The sequence below is a fragment of the Leucoraja erinacea genome, chromosome 24, assembly GCF_028641065.1.
Source record: "Leucoraja erinacea ecotype New England chromosome 24, Leri_hhj_1, whole genome shotgun sequence".
Classification (NCBI taxonomy): domain Eukaryota; kingdom Metazoa; phylum Chordata; class Chondrichthyes; order Rajiformes; family Rajidae; genus Leucoraja; species Leucoraja erinaceus.
Genome location: NC_073400.1, coordinates 2,155,830 through 2,170,808, shown reverse-complemented (window position 1 = coordinate 2,170,808; position 14,979 = coordinate 2,155,830). Strand labels below are relative to the sequence as shown.

Here is a 14,979-nt window from a genome sequence, read left to right as displayed (position 1 = left end):
CAACTGTGGACGTCCCCATTTTGTGATTGAAGAAAACAGCATTCTGGTGCAAATAATGGGGATGAAAACCAAGGATTGAAAAGGAGCAAGCATCACAGGGATAGATAATAATCACACACCATACGTTGCATTAGTGATGCACAGACTCTTGCGCTAAAACTTGATGGGGGTAAACCTGCTGTAAAATTCATGTGGCCTAAACACCTCCCAATCACATTTATTTCAAGAAATCCTCAACTTCTCTTCTTCCTCTCTTCAGTCAACCTCTCTTGGACAATGATGACTCTGGTTTCGTTGGTTAGGAGTTGGCTGATAAATTGATGGAGAAGCCACATGTCTCCTAAGCAGAGCGGGAGGCTCATGGTGAGAAGTTTGTGAGGAGCTCTGCTCTCCCTCTGTGTCTCCCGATGAGTAACCCTGATGCCCCTGTCCCACTTAGGAAACCTGAACGGAAACCTCTGGAGACTTTGCGCCCCACCCAAGGTTTCCGTGCGGTTCCCAGAGGTTGCAGGTGGTTGCCAGAGGTTGCAGGTAGTGGAAGCAGGTAGGGAGACTGACTAAAACCTCCGGGAACCGCACGGAAACCTTGGGTGGGGCGCAAAGTCTCCAGAGGTTTCCGTTCAGGTTTCCTAAGTGGGACAGGGGCATTAGATTCTCAGCCCTGAATGTTCCTTTCCCACTTTGACTGGTCTTACCCAAGGTTCGCAGAGTCATTCGGGATGTTGCATTTCTCCAAGTTCGCCCCAGGGTATCCATGGGTATATTTTCCTACCTGCTTCCTCGCACACCAGAGCATAGACAGAGCTTCTACTTCATGTGTCTGGGGTTACAGTCAGATGCGAGCCTGACTGGGGTTGGGCAACGCTTGCTGGTCAGCCTGGGCCTACCACCCTGTGGCTCCAGCTATGCCCAGGGGCAGCTGGTGGCTTTGGACTGAGCTGGGCATTGGAGGAAGGGCCGTACGCACACCAACCACTGACCCAGAGTTAGCTCTGAAGTCCCTGGACCTACACTGACTCCACTCATTACCAGGACCCCAAATCAGAAGGGTTTGAGTTTGCAGATCACATTTGTATGGTCAGGCTTTGTGGCAGTTGGCTACCTGTTCACAATTGCCTGTCCACTATCTGTCCACTACCTGTCCACTACAAACAGGAAGTGTCACAGCTGGTGTCCTGGTGCCCTCACAATAACCTAGAGCTCAATGCTCTTAAGACAGTGGAATTGATTGTAGACTTTAGGAGAGCTCCCCCTCCCCTCACCCACTCACCATCAACAACACCACATTCACATCTGTGGAGTCTTTTAAGTTCCTTGGAACCATCATCTCCAAGGACCTTAGGTGTGAGGCTACCATCGACTCTGCAGTCAAAAAGGCACAACAGAGGATGTACTTCCTGCGGCAGCTGAGGAAGCACAATCTGCCACAGGCAATGATGGTCCAATTCTACGCGGCCATTGTAGAGTCTGGCCTCACCTTCTCCATCATGGTCTGGTTTGCCTCAGCCACCACGCACGACACCTGGAGGCTGCAGCGAATCAGCTGAGAAGGTTATTGGCTGCAACCTTCCCTCCATTGATGAGCTGTACACTGCAAGGGTCAGGAAGCGAGCGGGGAAGATCATCTCTGACCCCTCTCACCCTGGCCACAAACTCTTTGAATCACTTCCCTCTGGAAGGCAACTCCGGACTGTCAAAGCTGCCACAGCCAGACATAAACATTATCCACGAGTAGTAGCTCTACTCAACAGCCAAAAATCTGTAGCCTCCCTTTGATCTGGTATTTTGGTGGTTCACTTGCTTGCTCAATGGTGTTTTAACATTAATGTTTTATTGTTATTAATGTTTAGTGTTTTCTGAGTCATTCGTAACTGTCACTGTATGTCATGTTGTTACTTGTGGGCGGAGCACCAAGGCAAATTCCTTGTATGTGAATACTTGGCCAATAAACTTACTTACTTACTTACCTGTCCACCAGTACCTGTCCACCAGTACCTGTCCACCAGTAAGTGATGAAAGCAGTTGGTTGTACTGGAGTTTAGGATGGAGAATGGTTTTATACACAGTGTTGGAATCAGTATAAAACACGGCAGTGAAACTTATAGTCTGTTGTGATTGACCAAGGCTGGGAGAGGAGAGATGCAGTGGCTCAGCCAGTAGAGCTGCTGCCTCAGAGCTCCAGGGCTTCCAGTGCTGTCTGTGTGGAGTTTGCATGTTTTTGCTGGGACCATGTGGGTTTCTTCCGGATACTCCGGTTTCCCACCACATCCGAAAGATGTGCAGGTTGGTAGATTAATTGTCATCTGTAAGTTACTTAGTGAGTGGCCTATCCAGGGGGAGGGATGTGAATGTGGGGGAGAATGGAAATATGAAGAGGAGGAAGAAACAGCAGACGTTGTTTAAACAGAAGATAGACCCAAAATGCTGCATTAACTCAGCGGGTCAGGCAGCATCTCTGGAGAAAAAGAATCGGTGACGTTTCGGGTCGAGACCCTTCTTCAGACTGAAAGTAGAGGGGGGGGGGGGGGGGGGGGGGGGGGGGGGGGGGGGCTGGGGGGCGAGAAAATGCCAGAACACATCAGGCTGAGCAACAGATGACCTCAGGAAAGGTGGAGCCCATATTGGCCCATTGTTGGCTGGGGAAGGTGTGATAACAAAAGGGATACAAGGGTATGAACAGTGGAACTGATTGGATGACTAGGGTGGGAGAGGGGGGGTGGGGGAGAGAGGGAGTGCAGGAGTTACTTGAAATTAGAGAAATCAACGTTCATTCCATTGGGTTGTAAGCTGTCCAAGTGAAATGTGAGATGCTCTTCCTCCAAGAAGTGAGTAGCATTGCCTTAAGCCTCGTGTTTTGTGGTGGTTTGGTGCTAATGGTGGTGGGCACGTGCCGGTGGGTGAGAGGGGACATGGGGATGACCTTACCTTGTGCCAGGGTCTGTAGTGGGAGGGTGGGCTGTCCGGGCTGGAGGGTCACCAGGCCTTGTCGCTGCAGGTTGAGGAGATGCTGCTGCTGCAGTTGCTGCATTTGAAGGATCTGCTGCTGGAAAGCGAGCTGCTTGTTGCCCAGTTGCTGCAGAGCGGAGAGAGGAAGAGGCCATCAGCATCCGCATGCCTGCAGCACGCAACCAGGGCAAAAACCTGCGCTTCCCCCTGCTACCACCAGTGTGCACTAGTGGTGGGCCCATGCACCCTGCATATGCCTAACCCTAACCCTAATGCCCTTCATTCTGAAACCCAGCAAGTAACGCTTTGGGGACTATCACACTCATCACAGCTGAGCCTGGGGTCTTGCACTCTGCAACAGGGAGCTGCCAGATACCCATCAAGATCCCAGCTGTTCTTACCCTGCCTGAATTCAGCCCAGATAAACTAAAGCATGCACTCTGAGCTGTAGGATGTAGAGTGATCTATTGATCTGTCAGAGTGTGGCTTGTATGCTCAATGTTAGCAGTCTGCCTCCCAGTGGCCTGAACATTGACTTCTCCAATTTCCAGTAGCCCTTGCTGTCTCCTCCCCTTCTCAGCTCTCCCTCAGTTCTCTGGCTCCACCTCTTCCTTTCTCCTTCCCTCCCCCCCCCCACCCCACCCTGCATCAGCCCGAAACGTTGCCTATTTCCTTCGCTCCATAGATGCTGCCTCACCCGCTGAGTTTCTCCAGCATTTTTGTCTACCATGTTAACATTTGCAATAACTACCTGTAACATTAACATTAAACTTAAGTAGCGTTATTAGGATTAAGTTCCATGATTAACTCTAGCCTCAGGGGAGGTTGTTGGTTGTGCTGTGAGGCGGGGGTCTATGCCCCTCCCAGTCAAGGTCAGAGAGAGTAAACGGCAGATTGTTCCCTGCTTCTGACCGTCTGTCTGGAGATGGGGAGTGGGCTGGTGAGGGTTGGTGGTAAAATGTTTATTTGTCACATCTACAACTGCACACTGAGATTCATGTTGCATATATTACACACGTGGGCAGTGCCTAGGGTTGCCAACTGACCCGTAATAGCCGGGACATCCCATATATTGGGCTAAATTGCTTTGTCCCATACGGGACCGCCCTTGTCCCATATTTGACCGCTACTACTCAGTTCGAGGGGGCTGTCGGGTCAGAGCGCCGCATCCAGCCCCGCCTCACTCATCCCGACGTAGTGCAGCCCGTGGAGTGCAGCAGCAGCACCAGCAGTGCCCCGCCCCTGGCCCCGTCGGTCGGCAGCCCAGCCAGCTGTCCAACCTCCGGACCTTCGCTTACTGCCGACACCACCACCCCTCCTTCTCATGGCCGATCATCAGTTCATGAGTTGGATGGGGCGCCGGACTTTGCGAGCGATGTCGCGCGGGCCAAAACGCCTCAGCTGGCCCGGCGGGCTGGGCTTTGTGTGTAGTCCAGCACCCGGGTCAACTCATCATTCACCCAGCCACGGCCAAGTCTGTCAACGAATTGCCGTTGGGAATTTGTCCCTTATTTTGACTTTTTGTCCCTTATTTGGGGAGTGAGAAAGTTGGCAACCCTAACGCCACCATCTTTGGCGCCATTATTCAAAGTACAAAGTCCGATCGGCCCGCACGCTCAATGTACTGGAGCAGTTCCCGCAAACCGTCGTCCCTCTCCTCTCCTCTCCTCTCCTCTCCTCTCCCGGCCATCTTTGTGTCCCGGGGTCGCCTCCTGCAGCCGACCTGAAGGTGCTGAAGGCATCACCCCGGTTCACCCTCCCACTGGTCCTTGCTCCTCCCGTCTGACTTCTCCAGCTCCTTCCCGGTTACGCCGTCAGCCGAATCTTCGTGCGGGTTCCCCGTCCCCTCCGACCGTTGGAGGTCCCGCCGGCCGACGAGCCTTCAGGCGGACTCCACCGAGCCTTTGGCTGGGTTCCTGATCCCCGCTGACCAACGGGCCTTCGGGCAAGGTCCCGCCGACTGACTAGCTTTTGTGTGGTCCTGGTCCCACCAATGGCCTGCCTCCATCAATGATACAGGAGGTTTCTCCTATGATGTTCCCAGTTTTTAAGAATAAGGAGTAAGCCATTTAGAACGGAGACGAGGAAACACGTTTTCTCACAGAGAGTGGAGAGTCTGTGGAATTCTCTGCCTCAGAGGGCGGTGGAGGCCGGTTCTCTGGATGCTTTCAAGAGAGAGCTAGATAGGGCTCTTAAAAATAGCGGAGTCAGGGGATTTGGGGAGAAGGCAGGAATGGGGTACTGATTGTGGATGATCAGCCATGATCACATTGAATGGCGGTGCTGGCTTGAAGGGCCGAATGGCCTACTCCTGCAGCTATTGTCTATTGTCTATTGTCTTGGATGCAACTCAACTTCTTTAAATTAAACAGTAACAAAACAGAATTTTTCCTCATTTGCTCCAAATCAACACTTACCAAAATTAACAACCCCACTCTCACTATTGACGGCACCACTGTCTCCCCATCTCCTCAGGCCCACAACCTTGGCGTGATCTTTGACTCAACCCTCTCCCTTGAGCCTCAATTCCGCCATGTTGTCAAAACATCATTTTTTCACCTCCGCAACATTGCCAAAATCAGGCCCTCTCTCACACCCCCCGCTGCTGAAAGACTCATCCATGCCTTCATCTCCTCCTGACTGGACTACTGTAACACTCTTCTCTTTGGCATTAATTCCAGCAACATCAACCAACTCCAACTGGTCCAGAATGCAGCCGCCCGACTCATCACCCACACCAAATCCAGGCACCACATCACCCCAGTCCTCAAAGAACTTCACTGGCTTCCCATTTCCCACCGGATCATCTACAAAATCCTGGTCCTCGCCTACAAAGCCCTCAACCACTTGCCCCCCCCCCCCTTATCTCACTGACCTCCTCTCCCCCTACCAACCCTCACGGTCCCTCAGATCCATTTCAGCCGGTCTCCTCTCCATTCTGAAATTCAACCTCGGCATTTTTGGAGACAGAGCCTTCTCCAGGCCAGCTCCCAGGCTCTGGAACTCCCTCCCACAATTGATCCGAACTTCTGAGTCCCTCACCATCTTCCAGTCCCGCCTCGAGGCCCATCTCTTCACCTCTGCATACCCTTAGTCCCATGTCCCCCTCCCCTTTGCATCTTTGTCTTACTGCTCTATTTTGTTTTGTTCTTGACTCACCATGTAAAGCGACTTTGAGTCCTTGAAAAGCGCTATACAAATAAAATGTATTATTATTATTATTATTATTGTTGTCTCTGGAGCTCCACCCATGACATCCCCAACCAAAATGTCCAGGTATAAGTGAAACCCTCCTCTTCATTTGCACCCTCCCCTCTCCTCCCCTCCCCTGCCCTCTCCTCCTTTCCCACCACATGCTCCCCTCCCTTCCCCTACCCTACCCTACCCTCCCCTGCCCTCTCCTCCTCTTCCTTTCCCCCTTCCCCTCCCTACCCCCCCTACCCTACCCTCCCCTGCCCTCCCCTCCTCCTCTCCTCCTCTCCCTCCCCCTCCCCTCCCCCCCTCCCCTCCCCCCTCCCCTACCCTCCCCTCCCCTGCCCTCTCCTCCTCTTTCTTTCCTACCCCCCCCCCCCTCCCCTGCCCTCCCCCTCCCCTCCTTCTACACCCTCCACTCCCACCTCTATTGCAGCAGTTTACTTGCATCCTCTTCCTGTTTCCTTGACCTGGTGAGGCCTCCAGAGGAATTTCCTGATTGTCCCTTAATTGTGCCAAATCTACTGTTCATTATTCTTGGTGTAAAAATTTACTCCTAATGGCTTGTTCCCGTTATTTCTTATGAATATAGGATTCGAGCTTTCATACATTTTAAACTAAGGATGTACAGCTTTTTTTGTGAAGCTGGCTTTTGTGGTGATGGCTTCACTAACGAGCAACCCTCTGTGGCCTATTAACATAGTCCCCAGCGATGTGTTAGTAAACCAGATTACCAAGGCACAGCCCAGCTGCTTGAACCCTGCCACTGCACTGACACATCTTATCTGAATGTATTAAGTATGAATATATTACCAATGGGTCCCGGCACTAACACATATTAGGACAAAATCTCCTAGCCGGTCTCCCCAGGAAACGAGAATTGAACAAAGACAATAGACAATAGGTGCAAGGAGTAGGCCACTCGGCCCTTCGAGCCAGCACCGCCATTCAATGTGATCATGGTTGATCATCCACAATCAGTACCCCGTTCCTGCCTTCTCCCCATATCCCCCGACTCCGCTATCTGCCATTTCCACGACAGGCATGCACGGAATTACTCCAAGTGACTCCAAACTGTTTGGCTCTCTCATTTAGCCAACTCTGTCAATAGATCCGACTCTCTCTCCTCCCAAGATGCTCCATCCCTGATTGATCAGGGATGTGAAGACAACAGGTATGCTGTCTGTGGGAGCACTGACACATCAGCTTGGGGAACGAGACACTAAACATGAACTCAAAGCCCAAACTTGCAACCCAACACATCTGTCCCATGAGGTCCTGGCTCTGACTGAGTGGGTTCTGATTCCTCTCCCATCTCCTCCCATCTTGTAAGGAGTCAGTTTATGTCAGACAAAGGCTCACTTCTAGCTGATAAACGCTGCCGTTTAAAGTTGCTAATTAGTTGGGATTGTTCTGGCATCAATAAGTATTGAAAAGTAAACATATGAAAAGTTGCGCTGGAGAATAAATCAATAACTCTGCCGTTGTACGTGACGCAGAGTAACTCAGCGGGTCAGGCAGCATCTTTGGAGAGTATGGATAGATGGCATTTCAGGTTTAGACCTGACCCAAAATCTCACCAATCCACCTTCTCCAGAAATGCTGCCTGCCCCACTGAGTTACTCCAGCACCTTGCATCTTTTTTTCCCCCTCTACACTCTCGGTCCTGATGCAAGACATGACCTCCGCAGATGCTGCTAGACCTGTTAAATCCTTCCAGCAGTTTGCTTTCTGCTCCTGATTTCAGCATCTGCGGCTTCTTGTGACTTGGGAGCTTTGCTCCCTCTGTGCTCCAGTGTAGAGGGACTTCATTCTCTGTCTAACCCACGCTGCTCCTGACCTGGGAGTGTTTACTGAATCAGTGTTGCTGAAGTCAACCCTGATATCCACCCTATAGAATATCCAGCCCACGAGTGTAAAAAGGGCTTCACTCTTCATTCTACAGTTGCTCTGAAAATATTTCTGAAACTCAATAAAATCCCTCATCCCAAAGCTAATAACATTTGCATGCAATAAAGAAAGTTTTTTTTTTGAAAGTCTGGCCTCCTGTAGCTTATGCCCCACAATCACCCCTCCTTTCAATAACTACGGACTCTCTGAGGTAAATCAAAAGCTGTCAAAGATATCAGCCCGAAATGGCAGCAGAAAACTGGCACAGTATTAAGTGATAAGGTCCAGAGATGTTACTGTGATAAAGGATACTGCAGGGTTCAGCAGCGGGAGGAATGATAAACACCTCTCTGATATACCCAGTGAAATATGGGCTGTATCACTGTGGTAGATGAGATCTTTAGAAGCTGAAGAAGGAAATGGTTCTTGATCCAAATCTGCAATATGGCCAAACTGCTTATAAACCAACACAGACAGGAGTTCCCAGGAGAGGGGAGAGGGTCAAGGCCATTTCCTTGGAGGGAGTGTAATACATTTGAAGATGCTGGGTGTTCGTTGATGGGCTTCACTCCTTTAACACGTTTTGTCTGTATTCTGTTTACATTAGATTCAGTTCAGTGACTAAAGCTAGCGGGGTAACAGGCTTGTCAAGTTGATTTATGAGCACATCAACCCAAGTTTCTGTGTATCGTACAAGACTGACAGCGGCAGTTCATTAAATCTGGGTCCTGAGTGACTCAGAACTTGGCGTCAGACCTGCTGTTTAAACGTCAACTTTAACCCCCTGAAATACGCCACTTGTTTTTCAATGTTTTCCTTCCTCTGCTGAAGCAACGGACCCTTGTGGTAACTCTGCAGGTGCCAGCTGCTGCATTCCCATTGCCCACGTACTTTAAGAATAAGGGGTCGGCCATTTAGAACTGAGATGAGGGAAAACGTTTTCACCCAGAGAGTTGTGAATCTGTGGAAATCTCTGCCACAGATTCACACAGATTCATTGACAGAGGTCAATTCACTGGATGGTTTCAAGAGAGAGTTAGATTTAGCTCTTAGGGCTAACGGAATCAAAGGGATATGGGGAGAAAGCAGGAACGGGGTACTGATTTTGGATGTTAGCCATGATCATATTGAATTGCTGGCTGAAGGACCGAATGGCCTACTGCTATAACCATATAACCATATAACAATTACAGCACGGAAACAGGCCATCTCGGCCCTACAAGTCCTACTGCTGCACCTATTTAATATGTTTCTATGTACTGATTCCGAGAGGACTTTGGGGAGCAGCAGAAGAGGAGAGCTGAGCTCCTGATCTGATGCTGCAGTAATTCAGTGGGATATCCAACACACACTTCCTACACACACGATCTGATGCACTGTTTGCCCAAGGAAGATCAGCTTCATGACCAGCACACACCTTGAAGCGGGTGGCAGCGGTGAAATAGATCTTGGAGTGAAGTCACACGTTGTGAAACAGGGCAGTGAATACGCTACAAACATGGCCACCGTCTCAGCATTTCATAGCTCTTGGTTCAAAGGTAAAAACTGGCCCAAATTTACCCAATATAACTCTACTGCTGTGGATGTTTCAGCAAAATGATGCAATGAGACCTTTTAGGTCAATCTTAAGGGCCGGTCCCACTGTACGAGGTAATTCAAGAGTTCTTCTGAGTTTCCCCTGATTCAAACTCGGAGAATTACCGTAATAGCCGCTCGTAGGTACTCGGGGCTCTCGTGGACATTTTTCAACGTTGAAAATACGCGTTTCCCGAGTGACCGCGTTTCCCGAGTACCTGCCGTTAGCGTTACGAGACGTCCCGAGCTCCGACGTGCCAGCTACGTACTTACCACGAGTTTGATTTTTTTTTAAACTCGGGAGAGCTCTTGGGTAGTACAGAGAGTACAGAGGAGATTTACTAGAATGTTGCCTGGGTTTCAGCAACTAAGTTACAGAGAAAGGTTGAACAAGTTAGGGCTTTATTCTTTGGAGCGCAGAAGGTTAAGGGGGGACCTGATAGAGGTTTTTAAAATGATGAGAGGGATAGACAGAGTTGACGTGGAAAAGCTTTTTCCCACTGAGAGTAGGGAAGATTCAAACAAGAGGACATGACTTGAGAATTAAGGGACTGAAGTTTAGGGGTAACATGAGGGGGAACTTCTTTACTCAGAGAGTGGTGGCTGTGTGGAATGAGCTTCCAGTGAAGGTGGTGGAGGCAGGTTCGTTTTTATCATTTAAGAATAAATTGGATAGTTATATGGATGGGAAGGGAATGGAGGGTTATGGTCTGAGCGCAGGTATATGGGACTAGGGGAGATTATGTGTTCGGCACGGACTAGAAGGGTCGAGATGGCCTGTTTCCGTGCTGTAATTGTTATATGGTTATATGGTTATAGGTGACATGATAGAAGTGTATACAATTAAGGGGTTTTGTAGATACATAGATAGGGCAGTTAGACAGAGGCTGGTTCCTGTAATGGGGGGAGGGGGATCTAAAACTGGAGGGTGTGGGTTGAAGGTGAGAGGGAGGTAGTTTAAAGGGAGTGTGACCAGTAAGATTTTCACATAAAGAGCAGTGGGTGGCTGGAATGAGCTGCCAGTGAGGGGAAAGGGATTCACACAGGCAAGTGGGATTAGGATAGTTAGACACAATGGTTGACATATATGTGGTGGGCCAAAGGGCCTGTTGCTATGCTGTAAATGTATATGACTATCAATGACCCTAATGTGCCATCACAGAAAGTAGGAAGGAGGCTTAAATGTCCGACTTCCCAGGGACATTACATTTCAAAACTGATTTGAAATGTTTAGTGGACGGATCCCATCTCTTCCCACATGTAAAATGTCTGGCAGTGGTCCCCGATGATTGATAAGGAGCAGGAAACAAGGCTGACTTTCACCCCACTTTAGCGGGACAGGCAGCATCTCTGGAGAGAAGGAATGGGTGATGTTTCGGGTCAAGAAGAAGGGTCTCAACCCAAAATGTCACCCATTCCTTCTCTCCAGCGATGCTGCCTGTCCCGCTGAGTTACTCCAGCATTTTGTATCTATCTTCGGTGTAAATCAGCATCTGCAGTTCAGTTTAGTTTAGAGATACAGTGTAGAAACAGGCCCTTCGGCTCACGGAGTCCGCACCGACCAGCGATCCCTGCACACTAACACTATCTACACACCTAGGGACAATTTATACATATATACCAAGGCAATTAACCTACGAACCTGTACGTCTTTGGAGTGCGGGAGGAAACTAAAGTTCTCGGAGAAAATCCACGAAGGTCACAGGGAGAACATGCAAACTCCGTACAGACAGCACCTGTAGCCAGGATCGAACCCGGGTCTCTGGCGCTGTAAGCACTGTAAGGCAGCGACTCTACCACTGCCCCACCGTGCTGCCCTTCCTACATATTTCACCACACCTTCCTCTTCTCAGGATCATCGTGGCAAAGATGTCTCTCACTAGTTGCTTACCAGACCAGCCAACACCTACAACCCTACGTGAGGGATAGACAGTGTTGATGTGGACAAGCTTTTCCCTTTGAGAATAGGGAAGATTCAAACAAGAGGACATGACTTCAGAATTAAGGGACAGATGTTTAGGGGTAACATGAGGGGGAACTTCTTTACTCAGAGAGTGGTAGCAGTGTGGAATGAGCTTCCAGTGGAAGTGGTGGAGGCAGGTTCGTTGGTATCATTTAAAAATAAATTGGATAGGCATATGGATGAGAAGGGAATGGAGGGTTATGGTATGAGTGCAGGCAGGTGGGACTAAGGGAAAAAAAAGTTGTTCGGCACGGACTTGTAGGGCCGAGATGGCCTGTTTCCGTGCTGTAATTGTTATATGGTTATATGGTTATAACTCAGCGGGACAGGCAGCATCTCTGGATCGAAGGAATGGGTGACGTTTCAGGTTGAGACCCTTCTTCAGACTGAGAGTCAGGGGAGAGGGAGACACAGAGATATGAAAAGGTAAGGTGTGAAAAGGAGAGATTAAAGGGGATGAATACAAGGAAAATGGAGAATAGATCATAGTTACCTAGGGGAAGGTGACAACGAAGTCTACAAAGAGAACATTTAATTAGGAATATGGTCAGACTGGTCGGAGAACTAGGAAGGGGGAGGGATGTAGAGAGAGGGAAAGCAAGTGTTACTTGAAGTTAGAGAAATCAATATTCATACCGCTGGGGTGAAATATAAGATAAGGTGCTGTTCCTCCAATTTGCGCTGGGCCTCACTCTGACAGTGGAGGAGGCCCCAGGACAGAAAGGTCAGTGTGGGGATGTGAGGGGGAGTGTTTAGCAACATGGAGATCAGGGAATGTTTAGGCGGGCTGCGGGCTGAGCGGAGGTGTTCAGCGAAATGATCGGCGAGGCTGCGCTTGGTCTCGCTGTAATGTAAGTTGTGGCTGGGCCCCGGCTGTTCTGATCTCGAGCTTTAGGGTTCTGGATGGAGGGCTGGTGAAACTGTTCATTAATCTGGGCCCATTGGAACGCAATGCAATTTTGCACAGCGAGGAAGGAAAGGAATATGAGAACCCTGGGGGGAAAGTGGGACTGAGATAAGAAATGTCACTCAGCCATCTGCCTCTCCTCTTCTGCTCCTATTTCCTGCAATCTTTAAAAAGAACCTTCCAGTAATTTTCACTGTGTACCATTAGAGAAAAAACTGAAAATAAAATTGCAACATAAAAGCCCAAACCAGCCAAAGAAAAAAGCTCTGATGTGACATCAAAGTAGCTGTTTTAATGTCAGTGTGAAGCATAAACTTGATGGTAATCAATGAAGACCTCAATCATTCCATTTAAGCAGCACAGGGATCCCTTCCACCCAATAAAACAAACTGATCTTTGTAGAGTTTGCTCTTCCCCTTCACACAAGTGAGAGCTGCTAATCACAGGAAAGGAACAATTCAAATCTATGTGAGTTTTGTGTAACTGGCATGGGAGATAATTTGTAAACAGCGTATGTTTGGATCTTTGGAAGACAACAGATGAAGAGCCACACGAGAATTGATGCAACACCAGGACTTGTGGGATCGGGGCTATTGATTTAGCATGGATAGACGCAAAATGCTGGAGTAACATAGAAAGATAGAAATAGGAGTAGGCCATTCGGCCCTTCAGGCCAGCACCGCCATTCAATATGATCATGGCTGATCATCTAATATCAGTACCCCCTTCCTGCTTTCTCCCCATATCCCTTGGTTCCTTTAGCCCTAAGAGCTAAATCTAACTCTCTCTTGAAAACATCAGCAAATTGGCCTCCTCTGTCTTCTGTGGCAGAGAATTCCACAGATTCATAATTCTCTGAAGAAGTTTTTCCTCATCTCAGTCCTAAATGGCCTACCCCTTATTCTTAAACTGTGACCCTTGGTTCTGGATTCCCCCAACATCAGGAACATTTCCCCTGCATCTAGCCTGTCCAATCCTTGAAGAATTTGATATGTTTCTATAAGATATTCTTCTAAATTCCAGTTCTTTCATCACATGTCAGTCTCGCCATCCTGGGAATTAACCTGGTGAACCTACGCTGCACTCCCTCAATAGCAATAATGTGCTTCCTCAAATTAGGACAGGCAGCATCTCTGGAGAGAAGGAATGGGTGACGTTTCAGGTTGAGACCCTTCTTCAGACTGGATTGTGGATGGGTTAATTGACAGAAGACAAAGAGTTTGACTAAATGGATCATGTACAGCAGGAGCTGGCAAAGGAAGCGTTTCAAATCTTCCAGGTGCAGATACGACCAATCTGTATCTATACTTAGACGAAGGAATTATGCGCACATAATATTTTCAGATTGCTGATGGTACAAAATGAGATGTAAAGTTAGCTGAGAAAAGTACACAAAGCTGTTGTAACACAAACGTGTTAAGTCATTGTGTAAAGAGGTGGCAGAATATGAAGTGTGAAGTTTGCTACCTCGATTGGAACAATGGAAAACGATGGCATTTAAAAAAATTATGATTAGCAAATCTTGCTAAAAGCTTGAAGATAGACTCAAAAACCTGGAGTAACTCAGTGGGACAGGCAGCATCTCTGGGGAGAAGGAATGCATGACGTTTCGGTTGAGACCCTTCTTCAGGAGTCCCGTTGTTCTGCATTAATTATAGTTGGCACGTATGTACAGCAAGCAATGGGAGAAATGTTGGAATATAAAGCTAGCAATCTTGCCTCATTTATTTAGCACCAGTGAGATTCCACCTGGTGTAATGTGCACCCACTTGGTCTCCATGGCAAAGGAAAGTGCATCTCCCCTGGTCATTAGCAGTAGGTGCCTGATGTGGTATTGATACAGCACTGCACTGTGTCTCTGACATTCATTCCAATGCAGTCAAATGGGCTCAGCTACTATTTGGTGTGTTCAAGGAGACCAACTGGGGAATGAGTTTCTCGTTATGTATACTTGCCTTAGAGGATGTGTGATGAAAGTTCACTGGATTGATTCCTGTGTTGAGAAGGGTGTACCCCTGGGGACTGATTTGTACAAAGGACGTTTTAATCTCCAGAGTTTAGAAGATTAAGAGGTGACCTCATTAATGTTGGGCCGGATAGGCTGGGGAATGTGACATTAGTGGTCATCGTCTCAAGGCAAGTGTCTATACATGCAGAATGGAGAAGGGGGGATTTTTCTTCTCCGTCGAGGATCGTGAATTTTCAGATTTCCCCACCCCAGAGGACATTGAACGCTCAGTCATTCTCCACTGATAGATTTTCAGGCACTCGGGGCATCAAGGGATTTGAGTGGAAACATTGGAGATGACATGAAAGTGCCAGCCACAGTTTTACTGAATGGCAGGTTGGGCTCGGGAGCCTTCTGGCCAATTCGCTCTCCTCTTTCTATTCTTCCGGATACCAATTAGACTCAATTGTCGGTAATTCCGCCCAAGAGCAAATACTGCAGAAGCTGGAAGTCTGAAATAAAGTCAGCGAGCACCAGAAACACTCAGCAGATTGAGCA

General features: G+C 48.6%; 1 protein-coding gene across 1 annotated transcript in view; it reads right to left on the bottom strand.

Moving 5' to 3' along the window:
• Nucleotides 1-14,979, bottom strand: part of foxp4 (forkhead box P4) — a 255,301-nt gene that overhangs the window by 77,168 nt on the left and 163,154 nt on the right. Inside the window, 1 exon segment of the mRNA XM_055654369.1 lies at nucleotides 2,926-3,073. Within this exon segment, the coding sequence (XP_055510344.1) occupies nucleotides 2,926-3,073 (148 nt within the window).